The 25,951-nt window shown below is 32.4% G+C and overlaps 1 protein-coding gene across 1 annotated transcript in view; it reads right to left on the minus strand.

Annotated features, from left to right (window-relative positions):
• LOC108914270 (transmembrane and TPR repeat-containing protein 1-like) overlaps positions 1–25,951 on the minus strand; it is a gene marked incomplete at its 5' end in the record, with an annotated part of 84,262 nt that overhangs the window by 37,454 nt on the left and 20,857 nt on the right. The window contains 2 exons of the mRNA XM_018720043.1: positions 418–561; positions 5,128–5,241. Of these exons, the coding sequence (XP_018575559.1) occupies positions 418–561; positions 5,128–5,241 (258 nt within the window). The remainder of the gene's footprint in view (positions 1–417; positions 562–5,127; positions 5,242–25,951) is intronic.

Genomic DNA, 25,951 nt, shown 5'->3' on the forward strand with positions numbered 1-25,951 from the left:
AGTCTCATTTTGTAGATAATTTTACTCCCTATAAGCTGTCTGAGAGTCACTTTTCGCTAAAATTGATGGTTTTCCCTGCAAAGTGAAAAAACTGTTTTCCTCACTTATTTGTTTAAATAGAAAAGTTAGCTAATAAAAGTTTTTGACTCACGAGACGAGAGATGTCTTGTATTATGTTCCTTTAGACAATTTTACAATAATATAGCGGCTAGGACTTTTTTCGAGTTTCTCTTTTATTTTCGCTAATTTTCCTGGTGTATTATTTAAGATTCGATTGTATAAAAATTATAGGCATCAATATTTCTCCTACTCCTATATCCTTTAGGAATAAATAAGACCATCGCTTTATTACAGCGATCCGCAAAGAAAAATCCCAATAAAATCTCCAAACAATATTTACCCAGGATAGCGTCTTACCTATAAAGCTGGCCCAAGTTGTAATGGGCGTTGACGTGGTCAGCAGAATACCTTATGGCTGCCAGGAAGTGCTGTTCCGCTTCGAACTCGTTGCTCAATAAAGTTCCCAAATTGTTGTGGGCGCTGGCGTAAGTCGGCCACAATCTGGAAAATTGATAGGAACTGCATTAACCGGAATGATACTCTATTAGGCATTATAGAGGCTTGCGAGCAGATCCGCAATGTTGACGTCTTTTTCTTGAGGGACGATAAAACTGTAACTAAAACCTAAGCAGAAAATAATCCTTTGACAGGATGGATATGTGCTATTTTGATCAGCTCGATTTTTAAAACAATTTTCAAATTTGCAAAATGTTTGTATTTTATTATTACTAATAAATATAGCAAATATGAATTTTATATTTAAAGTTCCTAATTTTTTGGTATTATTTAGTACCCATGTAGAGTTGTTTTCATGATTTTTTTGAAATGTTTATTTCAGAAGTTATGAGCATTTGAATATTTGGGGTTCAAATACTTATAATTTGCTGTAATGTTTGTCTTAATTCTTAATTCAGGCTTGGTAACTTAAGACCTGCTAATTTTCTAATTTAATTCCCGCCGAATCTCAAAAACTTACAACGTCTGTATCTCGAAAACGTATCGATTTGTATAACTAGTATACATTTTTTATTTAGAATTGAACGTAGTTCAATAATTTGTAGTTAAAATTTTCAAAATTGTAAAATACATAAAGTTAGACAGATTTTTACATTGATAGGACTGTTCAGGGTGCCCCGAAATGCATGCAACAAAATTTGGTCTAAGGTTTGGTTTAAGGCAAATTTAGGGTACCCTTATTTTTTCTTTTTGCCAACTGGCCCCCTCTTTCGGAGTTACAGCCCCCTGAAATCTGTCCCTAAGAAGTCTTTTTTTATATCTCACAACCATGTTGTACGAGGATCACTAAATTTGGTACACAGGGGTTTTATGATATGTGGAATCTCACAGTGCTACGCTTTTTGGCGAGAAATCCCCTTAAGACACTTTTTCGTGGACCCCCTTGTCTTTGGAACCAGAAAAATTTGATCGCAATGTTTTTGAGGACAATTGCGAATCACGATATGCATTCGATCACATTTTCACATTTTTTTCGAAAACATTGCGTTTTATGAAAAAAGTATAAAGGGACAAAAAGTTTCTAAATTTAATGGCTTCCTAGTGGACTGATAATTTTTAAGAAATTTAAATTTGCGACCAAATTTTTTCGGCTCCGAAGACAAGGGGGCCCACGAAAAATTGTCTTACGGGGTTCCCCGCCAAAAAACGTAGCACCATCAGATTTCACGTCATGTCATAAAATTCCTGTGTACCAAATTTAGTGATTTTTGTACAACAGGGCTCTGAGATATATAAAAAAGATTATTCTCAGGGGCGGACTTCAGGGGTCTGTAACTCCGAAAGAGGGAGCCACTTGACAAAAAAAATACGTGTTCCCTAAATTTGTCTAAAGAATCTGTGACCAAATTTTTTTGCATGAATTTCGGGACACCCTGTATATCTAACGCCCTCTAGACGTTACCTCAACACTCTTTATATATTCGTATTTGCCTCCTTAAAAAACGTAAAACTACAAAATTCTAAACAATCGGTCCATACATACTTAAAGTATAGATAAAAATAGAAAATATTTTTTCAACTTTAACATCCTTTAGAATAGCCTAGTTATGATTAAAAATTGTACAAAAATTCGTTTCAGATTGAAACTTGGTTTAATCGTTAGTTTAGGCAAAAAGAAATAACATTCCTCAAAAAGTATCGGTTTAAACCAACAGATTTAATCAATGATTATAATGTAAAAATTACCAAAAATTGAGTTTTTTTTGCTGTATTAAAAAGCGTTCTCTAACAGGAGTTTTTGCTTTTGTTTATACTTATAGGTTTTCAAAAAACGCTTCACCTGTTAAATTAAAATCCATTAACAATTTGTTTAAATAATTGCAAAAAACAGCGAAATTTGAATATTCTATAAATAGCAGAAAAGAGCATAAATCATCTCTAAACTGCAGTAAAAGTTATATTTTCTTACGCTTAAGAAACCCTGAAAATTTGGTAAAAAAATATTTATTTGTTTACGAGTTTTTGCATTTGTTTATTAGAAATAGCATTTTTTCAATTGCAAAAACGCTGTTGTTAGCGTTATAATAAAGGGCCTTATGAGGGCTCATTTGTTTCGTCTTGACTCAAGATATGCAATTGGAAATTGTAATTTCATAGGCTATCCTCCTCAAAACGGCGTATAAACAAATAGTGTAATTTGTTTATAGAATGATATTTTTTAAAACCGCTTTGATATTCGTAATCCTGGTAATTTTTCATGAATTAAAAAAAAAATGTTCGAGGACCATTTTTAGCCGAGATAGCGTTTTTTTAATTCATAACATGTTTATTTATAAACATTATGACTTGTAATTTCGGGAATAAATCAATCAACCCTTAAACTTCATAATAACGGTTAAAGATATCGAAAAAATGCATTTTATAATAATTTTTAACCCTTTAAAAACGTCATCGAAAACATTTTTACACCTGGAATATGATGGGGGAAATAAGACAGAAACGTTCCGAGACTTCAAATCTGTCCGAAAATTTTGCAGTATCTCCGGTAATTGTGGACCAATTTTAACGTTTTTTTTTTTAAATCTGGGATAGCGCATGAAAATAATAACATATGTACGGTCCATTTTGCAATAATTAATTATTAATTTGTTATAAACTATTAATTTTGAAAAAAAAAAAAAAAATTTCCGCATTTTTTCGAGAAATAATTTTTCACACTTGTCTTAAAAAACAATATTCTTATGTAAAAAAATTCAGGAAATAACATTTTTTATGTGTAAAGCTTATTTTAATGAGAATCGAAAATTTTAATTTACTTATCTGTTTTAAAATATAATATGTAATTTAATGTTAAAAAATAATACTATTATGCATATTGCATCTAAAAACTCGATTCTCATTAAAATAAACTTTATACATAAAAAATGTCATTCCAAAATTGTTTACATAAAAATATTGTTCTTTAAGAAAATTGTTTATTGGTACCATTGTGAAAAATTATTACAAAATAGTTCATAACAAATTAATAATTAATTATTGCGAAATGGACCGTGCAGTTATTATTTTCATTCGCTACCTCAGATAAAAAAAAACTTAAAATTGGTCCACAATTACCGGAGATATCGCAAAATTTTCGGGCAGATTTGTCACGTTTCTGTCTTATTTCCCCCACCACATTCCAGGTGTGAAAATGTATTCTAGGACTCGAGGACGTTTTTTGAAGGGTTAAAAATTACTATAAAATGATTTTTTTTTCGATATCTTTAACCGTTATTATGAAGTTTAAGGGTTGATTGATTTATTCCCGAAATTTCAAGTCTTAATGTTTATAAATAAACAAGTTATGCATTTAAAGAAAAACGCTATCTCGGCTAAAAATGGCCCTAGAACATTTTTTTTAAATTCGTGAAAATTACCATTAAAACGCAGCTATGAGGAAGTTAGCCTAAGAAATTACAATTTCCAATTCTTGAAAATATAAGTCAAGACGAAACAAATGAGCCCTCATAAGGCCCTTTATTACAACGCTAACAACTGCGTTTTTGCAACTGAAAAAATGCTATTTCTAATAAACAAATGCACAAACTCCTGTTGGAGAGCGCTTTTTAATACAGCTAAAAAACTTCATTTTTGTTAATTTTTACATTATAATCGTTGTTTAAATAATGATCTTGTTGTTTTAAACCGATAAATATTATTTCTTTTTGCTTAAGCTAACGATTAAACCACGTTTCAATCTGAAACGAATCACCTATTGATTTACATGTATTACAAATTTCGTTTACTGGGCTAGAACAAAAAGGAGCAACAACTGACTAAGACATGTTTGGCTCAATCACTACACTGAAAGAGATGGGCTTATTAAACTGTTTATTTAGAATAATGTGTATAGCGCATATTAAAACTTTTATAACCAATATACAACTTTTATTAAAAAAAAAGCAATCATCTCCATACTCCTTATTCAATGAGTTTAACTGGAAGGTGCTTAATACACCTTATGCATCCATGAAATAAAGGTTATAGTGAATTACTTATACATTATTAGGTGTTATAGACTTTATGTTCCAATTGTATAGTAGGGAAGATTTGTTGTATAAAGACCAGCATCCGAATTTGTATATAACAATTATATTAACAGAATTATTCGTTCTTATACCGAATATGTTTCCGTTTTTAACGTGTAAAACGCGTCTTATAATGGTTAAGTGATCGTCACCTCTCGGTGCATAAAAGTCCGCTGTGCATCGACTTACGACTATTACACGTCTAGTTTCATATATTCTATATTCTTCTATAGTCTATATTCATATATTTTGACGTTAACCATCTGCCATTAAGCTGTGTACCATTATTAATGACTCACCCCGTATAAAATGTATTTTTAATTACTTTTGGACAAATTGCTTATTATCCTTATGGGTTTGGATAAATATGAATTACTCCTTATACTTTAAAATTTAACACTCACTATTTTGATGTGATTTTAGAATAAAATTGTCATAATTTTAACAACATTCATAAGTATGGACATGAAAAATCACTCCGAATGTTATTTTAATGCAACATTTAACATTATACTTTACCAAAACGAACAAAATTATGACTTACTTGAGCGCCCTGTGGTAGTGGGTCTTAGCCAACTCCGGCCTGGCCGAGTCCCTGAGGAAATTGGCGTAGTTGTAATGCATCTTGGCGTTGTGGGGGAGCGTCATCAGGCCGGCCCTGGAAGAAAGGCGTTTGAATTGACTGGCTCATTGTCGGGAGAATAATGGGATTATTGTCCATGAGTGGGATAATTTGTGCGAGCGGTCTGGATGGAGGGTATTCAAATTCTGCGACCGGAGGGTTGATCGGGGGCGATAAATCTCAAACTCCCCCCGAGTGAACCAGGTTGTGTGTTTGTAAAATACGGAGCGACCTCGATCCCCGGCCAGAATCACAAATGGGCAAAAAATATATTTACATACATGCGGACAATACATAAGTTGTTGAAATTTAGAAAACATGTATTCTTCACTTCTTAAAATTAAGTTCACTTGTCCCAAAATTTTATCTCCTTCGATGTAGGACTTTTAAGTAATTGAGTAATGGTGTTGTTGAAGAAATTGGCCAAAAAATGTTTATACAGGGTGGTCCGTAAGTAATGGTCCATAGAGATATACTAGATTTTTTATTTCAAAATATTACGATTGGAGCCAACATGTCTTAATAAAATGTTGATAACAAAAAAGATACAGGGTGTCAAAGTTGGAAATTAAAAATTGAATTTTCGTAATAATTATAATATTTTTGAGTGTATGAACGTGAAAATTTAGGGGTAGATGTTTCTGTATACGAGAAATCATAATTTGTTATCTATTTCAATGTATCTTCTAGAGGGCGCCACATACGTCGTGTTTATGACGTAAATACGAGCATAATTTTTTTTATCCACAACGTTAACGCTTTTTTTTTTAAATCTTAAACCTACATTATTTTGAAAAAATGGTATACTTGTCATTAGCTCAAGAAATTGTCCGTTTTCAAGAAAAACGCATTTCAACAATCTGCTGCGCAATGTGAATATTGCAGAAGATTTCCAAACAGATTGCAACCTGGTAAACGACTGTTTCAAAATCTATTCAGAAACTTAGGCGAAAGTGGTTCATTTCGTCCTAAACGTGATAATTTAGGTCGACCAATAATGATTACGCCTGACCAGGAAGACGAAATACTAATTCGCATTGCAGATTATCCACAAACTAGTTCAAGACGATTAGCTGCAGCCACGGGAATTAATAAAACATCAATTTTAAAGACATTACATGAAGAAAAATATCATCCATATCATTTTACACCAGTTCAAAATTTATTACCTGTCGATCTTCCTTCAAGATATCAATTTGCAAGTGATATTCGGAACAAGCAGAATACTGACTATACATTTGTCAACAGAATATTGTTTACAGATGAAGCGACATTTACTCGCCGAGGTATTTTCAATTTAAGAAATAAGCATTGTTGGGAAGTTCAAAATCCTCATGTAACTCGAGAACGGCACTTTCAACATGAATTTAAGATTAATGTTTGGTGTGGGATCATTGGAAACCATTTTCTAGGTCCATATGAGTTGCCAGGAAATTTAAATGGTACAAGTTATTTAAATTTTTTAGAAAATAGCTTTGTTGATCTATTGGATGCGTTACCACTGAATTTGAGGCAAAATATGTGGTTCATGCAAGATGGCGCTCCGCCACATTTTACTCATCAAGTAAGAACATATCTAAACCAACACTTTCCTGAACGTTGGATTGGCCGTGGTAGTATATTTCCTTGGCCGCCACGTAGTCCAGACTTCAACCCTTTAGATTTTGGTGTATGGGGCACAATGAAGGAAATTGTTTATAAAAACACCATAAATACTCGCGTCCAACTTTGGCAAGAAATTAGTAATGCTTCAACTTTTTTTGATCCAATGGTATTATTTAATATTAGACGATCTTTCATAAATCGTATGGACAAGTGCATCGAGGTGAATGGTGGACATATTGAAAATTTACTTTGAAACATTTCCTATTTTTCCTTAGGTACATATTCAGTTTTTTACTTGTTAAACGCTTGATAAAATCATAGTTTTGTTTAATTAAATTTCTCCTTTAACTGGTTTTGTAAATAAAATTTATCAACTTGATAATTTGTATTTTAATGTGTACAAAGGGATAATGTTTAATTGTCAAAATTAATGTTTTCATTAGCGCACACTACGATCAAATTTCCTGTAATGAAACATGCAGCAGATTGTTGAAATGTGTTTTTCTTGAAAACGGACAATTTCTAGAGCTAATGACAAGTATACCATTTTTTTCACGAAAATAATGTAGGTTTAAGATTTAAAAAAAAGAAGCGTTAACGTTGTGGATAAAAAAAATTATGCTCGTATTTACGTCATAAGCATGGCGTATGTGGCGCCCTCTAGAAGATACATCGAAATAGATAACAAATTATGATTTCTCGTATACAGAAACATCTACCCCTAAATTTTCACGTTCATACACTCAAAAACATTATAATTATTACGAAAATTCAATTTTTAATTTCCAACTTTGACACCCTGTATCTTTTTTGTTATCAACATTTATTAAGGCATATTGGCTCCAATCGTAATATTGTGAAGTAAAAAATCTAGTATGTCTCTATGGGACATTACTTACGGACCACCCTGTATACAGGGTGTCGCGTTTAAATGTGGTATTTTGTATTTTTCGACATCAAATTTTTTTTTTTTAGAATGTAGGATAAAAAAACTTTATCTAACTGTAATGCCGCTGTTTTTATTAATGCAATTCACAGCCAACTAGAACGCGTTTTTTTGACGTCAAAACAGCTAATTGGTATTAGCGATTTTTTTTCCAAAAAAAACAGATTACGTATTCTCGTTCAGCATCCCTTAGAATGTCTTATCACCAAGTTTCATCAAATTCGATACATCTTCAGACCAGAACTAGTTGGCCGTGTATTGCATTAATAAAAAACAACAGTATCACAGTCAGATAGTTTTTTTACCCTACATTTCATAAAAAAAATTTTAAATCAGCCAAAAAATAAAGAAGCTACAGGCTTGTATTACATTTTGCGACATCATGGCGTGCTTGCCTAAAGATGTATCGATTTTAATGAAACTTAGTGGTAAGACGTTTTAAGGGATGCTGAATGGGAATACATATACTGTTTTTTGGAAAAAAAATCGCTAATATCAATCAGCTGTCTCTTCTTGCAAGGAACAGCTATATTTTCCTTGGATTTTCCTCGCAATAACAAGTTTGTTAGATATAGAGTCCTCAACATAACTTTCTGCTACAGAGAAGCTCCTTCATCCACCGCACCGTTTGATGGTTGTAAGATCAGCACTTTTATTGACCAATAAAGTTGTTGAAGTGCGCCTCATACAATGGCCAATATATGTTTATGGATTTCCGATATTTAGGAATGAAGCAACTATTGAGGATACCTTCCCGAGTGTGTTGATTCCAACAGGCTGTGAAGTACATTTTTGACTGATGTATCTTAAGGAGAATCTGTCGGGACACGAGCCGTGCTATGGCAATAGAGAAGCTGACAAGGTAGCCAGGAGCGCATTGGACCTCAATATTTTTGCTTCCGTTGTCGGCACTTGCTGGAATTATTAAGGAAGACACCCACAAAGAATTCATGAAACGGTGGTATGAAACGATTACCTGTCACTTCGCAAAAGGAGCTCTTAGTGTATCCTAGGCAAGGATACAGCCAAAAAATACCTGGCCATGTCTAGGTCAAATCTTCGCTTGGTGACAGGAAACTCTTGGCTAAGCAAACACCTTTACAATATGGGGAAGTGTGAAACACCTTTGTAGGGGCTGTGAACAGGAAGACGAGACAGTATTGCATGTGAATGCACTGGCCTTCAATGGCCTATATTAGAGAGATCCCTCTGAGCAACGTCACCACCTTTTCACTGTAATAGGCTGACTGGCGGCTCAGGTGGATTGATCTCTCTAATGGGAGGAAGTATAAGGGGCCCAATGGGGCCTAAGTGCTGTAGCTTTGCTCCCCTCCCCACAACTCCAGAAATCCAGAAGAGAATATGTCTTGTGTTAGGTAAATTGGGCGCAGAGAAATATATTTCCTGCATATTTCGACAGCATTCACGCAAACTCCTTCTTCTATAATTGTATATTTTCTTGAAATGCCTTTATTGGTGTCACGTATTGAAACAAGTAGGTAACTGCCAAAGTCCTGTATGTCACTAATTTTCAAATTTGTCAATTCGCAGTATCGACAGGTACAAGAAACTTCCATTATTAGTGCAACCTAAAATAATTCAAAGTTCGCTATATATCTAATAATGTAAAAGGTAAACAGATATTATCTTTATCATCCAATACTTTTTATCGGAAGCCCCAGTAAAAAATTCTTCAATATGTGCTATTTCCAATACTGCAGCTTCTTTTTTGCTTTGTATCCTCTCGATTAATAAGCAGTAAGCTTGTTATATTTTCCAATATCTATAATTTTGTAGCTTTCAATATCGAATACTTCGACGGCATAAACGAAATTGCATATTTTTATCTTCAACTTTCAAAAATACGATAGCATAACTTCTTCATTTACTGTCATTACTCTCCGTTTTCCCCACCATTCATTAAATACGACGAACATTTTTTCTTAACGTTCCCTGGATTTCGCTGGCAATAAATGGAAAATTGCTTCTTGAGCTTCTTCAAATGCAGCCACAAGAACACAAATACTTTCTTGTATTTTTACCAAATTCAGATAGAACTGTTCATTAAATAATTGATAATAAACAACGTACCATAGCAACCAGTAGGTACAACACAACCTACCACGTTTGATTGAGTACTAGTAAGAAATATCAAGTCGTGCGAATAATTTTTTTTATTAAATTTCAATAATTCTGACTCCACAAATATGATTGTGATGTGATTATGGATAAAACGTTGTATTGCATTCGTGTTTTAATTGCCATTTATTCACTTAAGAATATTAAACGCCCGAACTACGTTCTCGCGTTTAAACATTCTTGCGTGGATAAAATGCTACTTAAAACACTTAAATAACTATGTTATCGAATAAATATCAAAAGCTAATTAAATAAGAATATTAAAAATTGTCCAACTTTGAACGGTTCTATCACTTTGCATCAATGTTGAAATACTAATACGTATCGGTACAGTTTCTTGAATTTATTGTATAAAAAAAACTTTTATTCAGATTATTGGTAAAAAGTCTGTTACTTTTTCGTAAGATGTATGAATAAATAAATTAGTCCAATCGATAGGTAGAAGAGCTTACAAAAAATACCACCTGGAAACAAAAAAATATGGCGATATAGGAAAATCAATTCTAAGAAAGATAATGTATCTTTCCTGTCGCGCATAAACGGCGAAATTAACCTAAAAAATTCATAAAGGTAAAAAAAAGGTTTTTCGTTAATAACAAAAAAACTGAACTCCAATCGAAAAACGTTAAATGAGAAAGTTATAGTTATTAAAAAACCGTCAAAAATCGACTTTTATTGTTTTTGCTGTAGCTCTTGCAAATTAAGGTTTTGAAACTTGTTACTTGCTGTAAATGTAGCCCACGGCAAGCAAAAAAAGTACCTTTTTTTAAAGTTAAAAAAATATTAGAAATTTTTCGATTTATAACGATTTCTCTATAAAAAGGTCATCTCGAAAATCGGCTCTTCTTGCTTGACGAATAGTCGTAGAGAAACGAATCAGGGCTCATTTTCCTTAAGAGTTGTACTTTCATGATAAAAAATGAGTGATAACGATTTTATTCATTTCAAGTGTACAAAGATGATTTTGAAAAAAGTCAAAATTTTTTGGATGCGTTTTTCTTGAATTTCTTTTTCGATTTTCATTTCTCGATAATATACAGGAATCGATTGCTGGGATTTTTACACGAATTTTTTTGAAAAAGGTGTTGCTCTACGACCATCTGGAGCAGATTTTTTTTTTTCAAAAAATTCCACAGGCCGCTATTTAAGTGCTACAACGTCCATTCTTACAGACATTGAAGTTGAAGACTTATATTTTCAATAAAAAGATACTGTGGTTCATTTTAGCCACTTCTGCATTTTTAATTGTGTTGTGTTCGGTTTGACGCACAATTAAAAATGCAGAAGAGGCTAAAATGAACCATAGTATTTTTTATTGAAAATATAAGTCTTCAACTTCAATCTCTGTAAGAATGGACGTTGTAGCACTTAAACAGCGGCCTGTAGAATTTTTTGAAAAAAAAATAATTATCTCGGCTCCAGATATAATAATATATATAATAATTATCTCGGCTGGAAAGTGCCAGCATTCAATTCCTCTAATAGACATTATCGAGAAATGAAAATCGAAAAAAATATTCAAGAAAAACGCATCCAAAAAATTTTTACTTTTTTCAAAATCATCTTTATACACTTGAAATGAATAAAATCGTTATCATTCTTTTTTACCATGAAAGTACAACTCTTAAGGAAAAATGAGGCCTGATTCGTCAATCAAGAAGAGCTTTTCAAGATGACTTTTTTCGAAAAATCGATATAACTCGAAATATTTTTAATAATTTTTAATTTAAAAAAAAAGTATTTTTTTGCTTGCCGTGGGCTACCTTTACAGCAAGTAACAAGTTTCAAAACCTTAATTTGCAAGAGATACAGCTAACACAAAAAAGTCGATTTTTTACGGTTTTTTCGATATATCTCGAAAGATAATATAGCAATCGAGAAAATCGAATCGATAGGTTTTTTTAATAGCTACAATTTTCTCATTTAATTTTTTTCGATTGGAGTTCAAGTTTTTTTTTATTAGCAAAAAACCGTTTTTTTTACTTTTATGAATTTTTTAGGTTAACTTCGCCGTTTACGCGCCACAGGAAAAATACGCTATTTTTCTTAGAATTTTTTTCCTATATCACCATATTTTTTGTTTCCAGGTGGTATTTTTTTATAAATTTAACATAAGGCCGTGATAGATTGATTGAACTAAATAACTGAAGCTCTGAAACCTTAACAAATACGAAAAAATTTCAAAAGTTAAAAGTAGAGGAAAAGTTAATAGTTCAATTAATTCAAATTAATTCTAAAATCGCCTCGAATCACATTATACGCACTCACTGGTAAAAATTATCGCCGGTGTGAAATTGCGACTAAAATTGGCGACTAATATTTCCGAAGATAACCGAACATTCATGGGCGGAGGTACAAAATGTATTGCATCATAAAGGGTAATATAATATGTATCTCTTGTTGAAGAATTGCAATACCGAATGTTCACATTTTTTACAATTTTTGCTTTTTTTATTAAAGGTTTCATCGACTCTCACCCTCCCCACTTTAATTTAAATAATAATTAGCATCACCGCTAGCACCGCTAACAATCCCGAAATTTAAAAATAATATCTCCGCTCACATACATAATAAGTACTTCATTTTTTCTGGGAAAATAGTATTGGGGGTGTATTTTGAAATTCTGAAATTTCATCGACTCGCAAGTACCGCAAGGGTTGTTTTAACAACCCCGAAATTTGAAAATAATAATATCTGTTCTCATCCATAATAAGTACTTCATTTTTTGTGGAAAAATAGTATTCGGGGTGTATTTTGAAATGCTGAAATTTCATCGACTCGCAAGTACCGGAAGGGTTGTTTTAACAACCCCGAAATTTGAAAATAATAATATCTGTTCTCATCCATAATAAGTACTTCATTTTTTGTGGAAAAATAGTATTGAGGGTGTATTTTAAAATGCTGAAATTTCATCGACTCGCAAGTTCCGGAAGGGTTGTTTTAGCAATCCCGGTACTTGCGAGTCAATGAAATTTCAGCATTTCAAAATACACCACGAATACTATTTTTCCAGAAAAATGAAATACTTATTATGTACGAGAGCGGAGATATTATTATTTTCACGTTTTGGGGTTGTTAAAATAACCCTTCCGGTACTTGCGACTCGATGAAATTTAAGCATTTCAAGATACACCCCGAATACGATTTTCCCAGAAAAATGAAGTACTTATTATGTATGAGAGCAGAAATATTATTATTTTCAAATGTCGGGGTTGTTAGCGGTGCTAGCGGTGATGCTAATTATTATTTAAATTAAAGTGGGGAGGTTGAGAGTCGATGAAACTTTTAATAAAAAAAGCAAAAATTGTAAAAATGTGAACATTCGGTATTGATTGCAATTCTTCAACAAGGTATACATATTATATTGCCCTTTATGATGCAATACATTTTGTACCTCCGCCCATGAATGTTCGGTTATCTTCGGAAATATTAGTCGCCACTTTCACACCGGTACAATTATCTATAGTCTGCATAGAAATGAAAGAGAGTAATAAAAGCTTATTATGTATGCAAATCGTAAATAAATGTAGTACTGGTGCTTATATTCCATATTTTTATATTATGTATTTTCTGAATAGATGAGGTGTGCTTTTAAAAAAACTTTGTGTGACCGGGTTGTACTAAATTGTAGCAGCTAGCTAAAATTTAATTCCCAACAATCCGTCTCTGTCTATGCCCCTTCAATTTCTCGGTCCATTTCTCTTATAAGTAAACAATATAAAAACAGCATTTCAAAACATGAGGCTACTTTAAGCATCATAACCGGGTTAAGAGGGTTTTTAGTAATTCAAATAAAATTATTCAATATTATTATCAAAATATTTATTTAAATTTAATGAATAGACTTTTATTCCACACAAAAATATATGTATTTTGAAAATTCAAATTATGGTGAGTAAATGTAGTGTTGTATAAATGTACAATAAAGAAAATAAAAAAGTAGGTATATTAAAATTCATCCTCTGAATATTCTGATGAATTATCTTCGTCTCCTAGATTGATAACGATAGGTTCCACAGTAACGTCAATTAAATTATCGAGTTCCCACATTTTCTCCTCTTCTTTTTGTACATGATGTATACATCTTTGCCAGTTATCTGCAGTTACTCGTTCCAAGGAATTTTTTAACAAAATTTTCACGTCACTTAATTTAAACGTCGTATTATTTCGCGCTACATCTCCTTTTACCTGCGCCCAGACTAATTCGATTGGGTTAAGTTCACAGTGATAAGGTGGTAACCGTAGTACCGTTATTTGGCGATTTGTTGCCATTTCATCGATAACATATTTTTTCTGATCTTTATTAAGATTGACAAGTGTCAAAAGTTCCTTTTTCACCATATTTGTTTCAAAAGAAATGTTTTTTCCGGATAACCATTGAATTATATCGGCTTTCCTCCAAGCAGTCGTAGGCGTCCGCTCGGTCTGCCGTGAATGGTAACTGGCATTATCCATGACAATTACAGACCCCGGAGGAATAAGATCCAACATCTGTGTAAAATACTCTTCGAAAACATCTGCGTTCATGTCTTCGTGATAGTCACCTGTATTTTTAGATTCAAATAAAAGTAAACCGCCATCTACAAAACCACTGGCACTACCTATATGTGTCACTATTAATCTTCGCCCTTTACCTGAAGGTGCCTTGAACCCTGTTGAAAGTCCATCCAAAAATGCTTGTCGAAAACTTTTTACATTTTTATCTTGCCATACTTTTGTTACAGTATATCCCTCGTTGACCCAAGTTTCGTCTAGATAATAAATATTCCTCCCTTCGTCACGGAATTTTCTAATTGATCTTAAGTAGGATCTTCGCCAACAAATAATTTCATCTTTATCGATAAGAACTGACTTCCTGTTCTGCTTTTCCCAGCAAAAATTCAACTCTCGTAAGACGGCCCATAATTTGCTTCTACTGATTTTTGGCAAATCGTTGTCCTCTGAAAGTTCACTTAAAATTTTGTTTAGCGTTGGTATTTCTTTTTTAAAATAAAATGAGTGTACTTTTCTGCGAATGACATTTTTGAAGAAATCATCTATAACGACTTTTGACCTCCCTGTAGATGATTTTGGGGGATTTACAGTATCTTGTTCATTTTTTGTTTCCTTTAAAAGTCTGTAGATAGTCGATTTTCCAATCCCTGTCATTTTTGTTAGCATTAGTGTTACCCGATAATTACCTGAAACGAAATATTACCACGCCCATGGCCGGTTCTTATCTCGGGGTTTTATTACTCTCTTTCATTTCCAAACAGAGTATAGTCACAATTATCTAAAAAAAAAAAAAATTGTACGTGGGAATTTATCCTTAAATATTTAAAGATAAATTAAATTACATTCAACCTAAGCTTATTTTTATTTTATCCAAATGTATAACTGCAGAACTACCTGCTAATTCACCCCAAGCCCCTCATCAGCGTACATGGGAGTAAAACATGCACTCTTCTAAATTAAATGCATATTTTTTCCGGCAACGGCCCGCAAAGTGACACTCTAAAAGAAAATTGCTGCTAGACGAACTCATCATCGCCGACACACAGGAAACATTTCCAGCATCTCTCGCTCCGTGGGAGCCCTCTGGAACCGACATGCATCTTCATCGGGTCTGCAAAGTGATTCCGGACAGCCGAGACGTTTTCCGGAACAGGAATTCCGCGAGGAGAACCTCATTAATACAGAAGCTATCAAAAGGTTGAGTGTACTTTGATGCTGATAACAACTGGGGTATTGGAGCTGCTGACGAAGTCATTACCAGGTTTACATGGTCTAATATTTAATTAGAGTAACATTTCATGCAATTTTAGGGTAAAATATAACCTGGACAAAGATTAGGATGCGTCAACCAGTGGTGGCTCGTGACATGGTGAATAAGTGAGGCCCGTGGCTTTTTTATTAGGTGGGCAAGAAAGAAAGAAAAAGCGCCGCAGGCAAAATTTTTTACATTTTCAAGGTTAAACGACTAAATGCATCTGGAAATGTTTAGTTGCATTTGTAGAAAAACTGATGTTCACGAGGATTTTCATTTAAATTTTACAGAAAATAATACGCAAATAATTGAATATTTTATTAATCCGCTTTCAAATAATAAATAGGAATAAATTTCCACGTCATTTTTTATTATGGAGAACTTCGCCAATAGCCCTTCTGTATCCGTAAATTATATTATTAATAATAATACTAAAACTTTAAAAATTGTATTTACAATAAAATTAAGTAACAGAAAAAACAAAGTGATATATTTACCTAATAACACAGCCACACAAAAAAAGAAAAGTTGTCTGTACTTTTTATGCGACATATGTTATCCGTAGTATGTTTGCCTCCGGACACGAATCCGGTGTCAGAATTGAGCTATCACATTACAGCAATTTCCTAACCTCAAAAAACAGGTAAAAAATAGCAAAAATTCATGAAAAAGTGCTAAGAAAAATACAAAAAAATTTTTTCTCTATATTCAAATGTTCGTTTATATACAGGGTGTTAAAAAACGAGTGTAAAATATTTAAGGAGGTAATAGTATGAACCAAAATAAGCAGAAAAGTCTCAATAAACATGGGTCCGCAAAGTAACGGTTGCGGAGATATGGAATGTTTTATGTTTTTTAGCCCCTTTTTTTATTTTGCAAAAACGTTGTGTATTTTCTTATAATAGTTGGTTGATGTTTAGTGAAATAAACAGTACGTATTTGACAGTTGTTCTCAGTGCACAAGTTTTCTTTCGCTATGGCTGGTTACTCTAACGCAGAATTAACAGACATGCATTTCATGTATGGTCGTGCTAATGGGAACGCCACCGAAGCGCGACGTCTTTATGTTGACGCTTATCCAAATCGCCAGATTCCTTCACAACGCATGTTTGGAAGAATTCACCAAAGATTGCGTGATACCGGTTCCTTGAGCAAACAGTGCCATTTATCCGGAAGACCAAGGTCGGTATCCACTCCTAGAGCAGAAGAAGAAATTCTAGCACTGGTAGAGCAGAATCCAGGTACGAGTGTGCGGAGAATATCAGCCGAGGTAGGAATTAGTGGTCCTCTTGTTTGGAGAATCCTTCACGAGCAACTGCTTTATCCATACCATGTGCAACGAGTACAGGCCTTAAATCCAATAAATGATCATCAAGCACGTTTGGTTTTTTGCCGCTGGTTTCTACGTCATGATGCTGAAGACCCTCGTTTTCTTGCAAACATTCTTTTTACTGATGAGGCCGGGTTCACAAGAAATGGAGTGTTTAATTTTCACAATACGCATATTTGGGCCGACGAAAATCCTCATGCTCTAATAGAATCTGGACATCAGGCACGTTTTTCATTAAACATTTGGATGGGTATTGTAGGTGACAGGTTTCTAGGTCCTGTTGTTTTACCAAACCGATTAACAGGCGCTGCTTACCTCAACTTTCTGCAGAACACACTGTATGAGTTTTTGGAAGACATTCCTTTGAATCAGAGGCAACAAATGTGGTTCCAGCATGATGGTGCTCCAGCTCATTTTTCCATGGCCGTTAGAGAGCATTTACACCAAACTTTTCCACATAGATGGGTAGGAAGGGCCGGACCTGTTTTATGGCCTCCAAGATCGCCTGATCTGAACCCTCTAGATTTCTTTGTTTGGGGATATTTGAAGACATTAGTGTATGGTACTCCTGTAAATAGCCTGGAAGAGCTGCAGCTACGGATTAATCAAAAGTGTCAAGAAATCCAAACCAAGGAGGGTGTTTTCGAAAGAGTTCGAATATCGTTGAGACGAAGATGTCGTGCCTGCTTGGAAATGGACGGAGGGCACTTTGAACATCTTCTGTAACTTTGTTTTTTGTTTGTTAAAAGCTTCCTTTGTCGATTTATTCCTAATAAAATAAAATGTTTGAAAAACGAATGGTGGTCCATATCTCCGCAACCGTTACTTTGCGGACCCATGTTTATTAAGTATTTCTGCTTATTTTGGTTCATACTATTACCTTCTGAAATATTTTACACTTTTTTTAACACCCTGTAGTTAAGACCCCGCCGAACGTGAATTAGCAGTCAGAATTGATGGTTCTTTTTCTAACCTCAAAAAAACGGGTCAATTAATGTCAGATATCACGAATTTTCAAAAAATAAAAGATTCGCTCCAAATTTGGTATAAGGGCGTTTTCGGGGTCGCTGATCACGAATTCGAGGTTAATTTAGCAAAATTCAAGATGGCGGCCGACCAAATTTTCAAAAAATAACAAATTTGCGCCAAATTTGATACAAGGGTGTTTTCGAAGTCATTTATCACGAATCCGAGATTAGATTTACAAAATTCAACCCGTGAATAGATCCGAAAAAAGTAGATTAACACATGACTGAGTACTCAGGTTATAAAGTAAAATATTACGAAATGAATTTCGCAATTCTGACCTCGAATACGTAATCAGCGACCCCGAAAACCCCCGTATACCAACTTTGCTGCTATTCTGTTATTACTTGAAAATATGGTCGGCCATTTTGGATCCACCACCTTGAATTTTGCAAAATTGACCTCGGATCCGTAGTCAGCGACCCCGAAAACTCCCGTATACCAAATTTGCTGCGATTCTGTTATTTTTTGAAATTTTGGTGGGCCATCTTGGATCTGCTATCCTGAATTTTGCAGAAAGAGTCATTCGACATGAAGGCATTTTGAAACTTTAATTAATGATAATTCACGTCAATCAACACGATAATCTGCCTAATATGATGGACTGGCACCAGTTGATCGTAGCAAGACATTTACACCAACTAGATATTTGGGTGCATATTTTCTTGAAATAAAGCAACAAAAATCAGTGTGTCAAAATGTGTGCCTCTTTGCTATCTTGTCATTGTCTAGCACGTCAACAACATCAACTGTTTTTGTTACAGATTTCTCCTGATAACCGAAGCTCAAAAAATTCTTTGACTAAAGATCTTGAATTAGAGAATTGATGCTTCAAAATGCTGTTTTTGTAACTCGATACGATCGTTTTTCACGAAGATACAGCCTTTCGCCTTTCCAGTAATAAAATAAAATAAAAATCCTTCTCTATGGAAATTAGTGATTAGTACAATGACCCATAACTAAGACCTCCACAGTTTAGAAAACTGATTATCTATAAGATCTGACTAATTGGAATGGTAGTCAGCTAGATAAAAATTAATCATCCTAGATTAAGTTCGGAATAATCCAAGTCTCACGCGGATGTTATCGGTAGGAGTAATTTGCAGGGAAATAAACGTAAGCGAAAAGAGATTGAGAGTATCAATTATAAAAGTACACGATAATTGTTTTCGCGTTAATGATCAATTAAAAGCGGCGGAGCAATTAGGAAGAAGTTTAAAATGAAAGTTCAGCACTTAAAAATAATCCCAGTCGGATTACTGTTATCCATTCGCAAATAGGAAAAATTAGAGTTTCTGTATCGCGAGTTGTTAATAGCGTTCGAGAAACAACGCGAAATTTTTCTTGCAAGGATCGTTACGGTTTCACAGCGCTATCATTAAGGCTCCACCAGTAAATCCAGAAAAATTATGCGCTCTAATTAATAAATGCATAAATTTTCATTAAAACCGACTAAGAAAGCAATTTATCCTAACAAAATCCATATTATATTGCGTCAGGTTCTTTATGCTGTGGATTATATTAAGCCGTTAAATGTGCTTCCTGTTTTTAAATATGTTATTTTTTTATTATGCAGGCTGTCTCCTAAAAACCCCGCAAGCCATAACTTCGTTATTTTTAGCCTGATTTTAAAAAACAAAAAATTAAATGAAATGGCTCTAAATACTCTATAGAGGGAGCCTATTAGAGCTTACTTATTTTTTTTGAAAAGCGATAGTCAACTTTTTTTTCAAATGGCAATATAGCTTCGTTTTGTTATTTATTATTGTGCAGATAGACCAGGCGGTATCTGTTTTGGTTTGTGTGAATCGTATATCCACGGAGATTTTTGGCTTTTTGGCTTTCAAATATCACTAGAAATGAAAATTTTTCTATGCGCATAAAAAAAACGTGGGCTTAACTTTTGGCGGCACAATATGTTAAAAAATTGAAAAAATGTCATATTTCTCTTCCTATTTAATTATGTATCTTTTTAAGAGTTGATTTTAGGCGAAAATGGAAAAGGAAAAAAATGTTTTTAATTAAATTTTTTACAATACATGACTGGTTACAAATCGAATGAATCATGATTATTATGGTAAAAATCGAAAAAATCACAAAAATGGGGTTAAAAAACAATACTTTTTAGGGAATTTTTTTGGTGTATTTAAATTGGGTGTACTACCTTTATACTTGGCTCAAGAAAACTTCATGTTATGTAGAATCATCACACCAAATTTCATCAAAATCGGGTCGATAGATTTTGCATAATAATTTTGCAAAACAGATTTTGAAAAAAAAATTGCAAATTTTCAAAATTTTGCACAGCAAAAACCAAGGCCCTTAGATACTTGAAAATTTAATCACATATAGAAGGGCTCTCAAGCTTTCAAACTTTTTTTGAAAAATTCGAATCCGTCAATTAGGAGAGCTCTGGCGCTTGTTTAAACATTGGTCGAATTTTTGTACTTATAAACAATTAGAACTTTGTGAATATTCAATCAAATCAAATTTTTTAAAGCAGGTTTTAAAAGTTCTTGGAAAGACGCTTTTTTTAAAAAAAACAGATCGATTGATCAATTAGTTACGTAGTTATAGCCGTCATTTACACTAAATGTACTGGGACATCCGGGCTAATTTTTCGAAAAATACCTTTGGTATTCCGAGTACTTACCAGGTCTAAGATTACAATACTTTTCTTCATTGGCAACCTACTTTAAAACGTGTTTAAAGTTATTTATGCAAGCGAGAAATTCAATAAAATCGTACGGGTGGTGGTGGTGGGGGAAGCAGAGAGCGCGGCCGCTTCGGCCTGCTCGAAATTGAATCGGCTATAACTACGTAACTAATTGATCAATCGATTTTTTTTTTTTTAAAGAAGCGTCTTTCCAAGAACTTTTAAAACCTGCTTTAAAAAATTTGATTTGATTGAATATTCACAAAGTTATTCTAATTGTTTATAAGTACAAAAATTCGACCAATGTTTAAACAAGCGCCAGAGCTCTCCTAATTGACGGATTCGAATTTTTCAAAAAAAGTTTGAAAGCCTGAGAGCCCTTCTATATGTGATTAAATTTTCAAGTATCTAAGGGCCTTGGTTTTTGCTGTGCAAAATTTTGAAAATTTGCAATTTTTTTTTAATCTGGATTGCAAAATTATTATGCAAAATCTATCGAACCGATTTTGATGAAATTTGGTGTGATGATTCTACATAACATGAAGTTTTCTTGAGCCAAGTATAAAGGTCCTACACCCAATTTAAATACACCAAAAAAATTCCCTAAAAAGTATTGTTTTTTAACCCCATTTTTGTGATTTTTTCGATTTTTACCATAATAATCATGATTCATTCGATTTGTAACCAATCAAGTATTGTAAAAAATTTAATTACAAACATTTTTTTCCTTTTCCATTTTCGCCTAAAATCAATTCTTAAAAAGATACACAATTAAATAGGAAGAAAAATATGACATTTTTCCAATTTTTTTAACATATTGTGCCGCCAATAGTTAAGCCCACGTTTTTTTTTATGCGCGTAGAAAAATGTTCATCTCTAGTGATATTTGAAAGCCAAAAAGCCAAAAATCTCCGTGGATATACGATTCACCCAAATATGGCCTTTTGAAACAGATACCGTCTGGACTAAGATTTATTTTCTGAATCCAACGATGTATATGAACTTGACTTTTGTAAAGCATTTATTACAGAAATGACGACAAAGTATTAGTCGACACTGCATATTCCACTACCCACTAATTCACGACAAATTTTTTTAACTAATCATATGTGACATGGAAAACAAAAAAAATAATACAGCAAAGCAAATAAAACTCAAAAGAATTTTGTAGTTAACAGAAAAGAAACAATACAATGAATAACAATTAAAAGAAAAACAATTTAATTAAATACATTAATCATAATACAAAGTTCAACGCGAAATAACATTAATTAAACACAAAACACATTAAACAAACAAAAGACAACTAAAGAAACAAATTGTAGCTGTCGTTCTCTATCGTTTTCCTCTAATACCTGTACTTTTTGAGGAATGTATGCCTTGATTTTGTACTTTTTAAATACTGCATGTACAATTGTATATTTATCTTTGATGCTCCAATATTATTAGAAATTTCCCGAATGGAAGTTCTTGGGTTTTCTTCAACGTTAAGAAGACCATTGAACTCGATGTTTTCTCGCTTTAGTTTCTTAAAAACATCATAGTTTCTCAAATTTTCTTCAAATCTACGTGGTTCTGGAACTTCTCTCTGAGGAAATAGTTCCACCACGATTTTTATTACACCGAAAGTATACCTGAATCATGTCCGTCAATTGATTATTACTCATATTTTGCACAGTTGAGCTTATTTCAATAAATAACTTACTGTAAATAATACAGAAACAGTATAATGCGTAAAAAACTGGGACACGAACGCTAAAAATGACATTTAGTTGCTTTGTTGTATTATTTTTTGTTTTCCAGACTTACACGATTACTCAATTTATATTATGCTTGTTGTCAATTAAGCGACCGGGCGCTAATAATGCGGTTTTAATATTTTCATGCCTTTTCTGTAATACATGTTTCACAAAAGTAAACCTTATATGTATACATCGTTGAATTGAGTATAGTTTGCACAATAATAAATAAAAAAACCTATATTGCCATTTGAAAAAAAAAGTTGACTATCGTTTTTCAAAAAAATAAAATAAATAAATACGCCCCAATATGCTCACTCTATAGTGTATTTAGAGCCATTTCATACAATTTTTTGTTTTATAAAATCAGACTATAAATGACGGAGTTATGACGTACGGCGTTTTTTAGAAGATAAATTATTTGATAATAACTTGAAGTACATTCTGTCAAAAAAAGCATCCGAAAGTCATTTAAAGATTCCGTTAAAAATAGATTTAAATTTCTTTTTTGATGGAAAGTTGGTAGCACTGTACTACTTTGATGTGAAGTTTGAGCAAGATCTGTCAAGTAGTTTGTCTGCATCTGTTAATTTTGTTAGTCCATCTAAAGTGTGTTCCGCAATTTTTAATATGGATAATGTACGTTTCCACTGTTTTGCGATCTTGATTAGTTATCCAAGTCAAGATTTTAGTGGGATAAAGATCAATAAATAAAAGAACACTATATTTTAAATCATTGCCAACGTTTCGGTGTTATTTTACACCATCTTCAGGGCTCTAAAATACAAACAATGTTTTTTAATAAAATTCGTTGTATTAAAATAAAAAACAAATACATTTACAATAATTCTAAAAAATTGTTCCTGTCACAATTACCATAAAACCCGAAAAAGAAAAATTCTAAAACAGCTCTAAAAATAACATAGGTATTACTCACTCACCGAAATTTGAAGTGTCTTTTGTCCAACTTAACAGTTCTAAATATTAAGAAGATCGTATCTAGATACTTTCTACAATAATATAACAAATCAATATGGAACGGAGGTGGTTAGACATTTGAAGGAATGGGCAACTTTAACAAAGAAGTTGGCTACACAAAGGAATCACAGTAAATTTTTATTACAATGCAGAAAAAACAAAATTCTTCCGGACCACATTCTGAGAACATCAAGATGTTTACATCATTTACTATTAGATAATAGTCCATTTGTAAGTACCTGCCACAATGCCCTTCGCAAATTTCAAAATCAAATTCTAAACATTGAAATTAGTCACTCACATTGGAAAGTTAAACAACTTGTAAAACATATTTCTTTGAGAAAAAATGTAGTCAGTGAAATACAAATTTTGAGATGAAACAGAATTCCTTTTATATATTTTTTTTTCAAATAAGGTTAAAAAGTGACAAATTAAAAAGCTGAATAATTTAATTGGTAAACAAAGGTTTTCACCTGAGTTTTTAGTTGATAAAAAATGGTTTTTAAATTTGAGTAATGTTGAAATTCCTATTGAAGTACAGTATTTTCTGAGTATGGATCATAAATTTAACCTACCTTACAGGGAAAAAGATTTTCCATTGAAACAGTTAATAATTGATGGGGGATATATTTTAAGTAAAATACAGGATGAAAACCAGAGAATAGTAATGAGAAATAATTTCGTTAATGTAGTGACAAATTTTTGTAATTCGTGTGAGTTAAAGAAAATAGAAAATAATAATAAACTTATTTTTGAACATATGTCGAAAACTAATTTCTTTTTAAAAAATAACAAGGACATTATTATTACAAAAGCGGATAAAGGTAATACTACTGTAGCTCTTGATAAAATTGAATATTTTTCTAAAGCAAATGCAGTACTTAATGATCAAAATACGTATAGCAGATTGCAAACTGACCCAACAATAAAAATCCAAAATAAAACTAATAAAATTATTGATAAACTATATAAAAATAACAAGATTGGTCTTCAATGTTCAAAAAAATTAAAAAGTAACAATGGAGTTTTTCCAAAAATGTATTTTTACCAAAAATTCACAAAGAAAATATTCCTTTGAGACCTATAGTAAGCTTCATTGGATCTCCAATTTATAATAGATCAAACTGGATAGCTCAATTTTTGACCTAAGCCTTTGAAAAAGATGAAAAATGTGTACGAAACTCCTTTGAATTCGCGGATTTTATTAGAAATCAAATGTTCCCGATAATTATATACTAATTTCTTTAGATGTTTTGTCCTTATTTACGAATATTCCCTTAGATTTAACTATTAATATTAATAATAATAATATAATATTAATAATTCAGACACACACAACACTTAATCAAAGAATATTTCTTGAGGTGCTTACCTTTTGTATAGATTCAAACTATTTTAATTTTAATAGAACATTCTTCAAACCAATTGACGGCCTGGGAATGGGTAACTGTATGTCACCAATATGTGCTGATATTGTCATGTCAGAATTACAGGAAGCTTGTTTGGAGTCACTTACCTTTCAGGTACTTTTTTCAAACTTTATGTGGATGACATATAATAACTGCGGTCCCAAACGGAAAAGAATCGGAGATTTTAACAGTTTTTAATTCTTATCATAGTAAATTAAAATTTACTATTGAAATAGAGCAAAATGGTTGTATACCTTTTTTAGATCTAAAAATTATAAAAACATCAGATAATAAATTATTAACAAATTGGTATCATAAACCTACTTTTTCTGAAAGATTTTTGAACTATTACTCCTGTCATAGTTTTAAACAAAAGGTAAATATAATTTACAATTTAAAATATAGAGCTTTAAAATTATCTAGTGAACAATTCCGCGAACAAAATTTAAACTACATTAAATTAATTTTGTTAAAGAATAATTTTCCAATTCATTGATTAATAAGGTTGTCAGAGTAGGACAAAATGAGAACAGACAAACTAATGTAGGTCAACAACAATATTATAAAATACCCTATATACCTAAACTTTCAGAAAAGCTAGGTAGGGTGTTGGTCTCAGAAAATAACCAAAAGATAGCTTTTAAGAATGAAAATACTATCGGCAGTAGATTTTATAGTAAATTAAAAACTAAGACTCCTTTCAAATTAAAATCTAATGTGGTTTATAGAATACCTACCTTGTGGAAATTGTAAAAAAAGTTATATTGGTCTAACGGGTAGATATATAAATACACGTATTTCAGAACATGAAAGAGATTTAAAAAAAACAAATAATTTACATCCAACTGCACTTGTAGAACATTCAAAAGAATTCAATCACCATTTTGAATTTGACAAAACCGAACTGCTTGGGCATTAACCTATTCTTTCAAAAAGGTTACTCGAGGAAATTATTTATATTAAAAAAATTAATAGTGTTAATACTAAGAAGCATATAGATAATTTAAACTTGGTTTATTATAATTTGATTGATAAAATTTTCTTGTAACAGTATTTTGATTTACTCAGGCTTAGACTTTTTTTTTCTTTTTCATAAATGTGCTGGATTGAAAGTAAAAAAGGGAAAAAGAAAGGGGAAAAGTAAGAGGAAAAAGAAGAATTCTATATACACA

This window comes from Anoplophora glabripennis, unplaced genomic scaffold (genome assembly GCF_000390285.2).
Source record: "Anoplophora glabripennis isolate ALB-LARVAE unplaced genomic scaffold, Agla_2.0 scaffold954, whole genome shotgun sequence".
NCBI lineage: Eukaryota > Metazoa > Arthropoda > Insecta > Coleoptera > Cerambycidae > Anoplophora > Anoplophora glabripennis.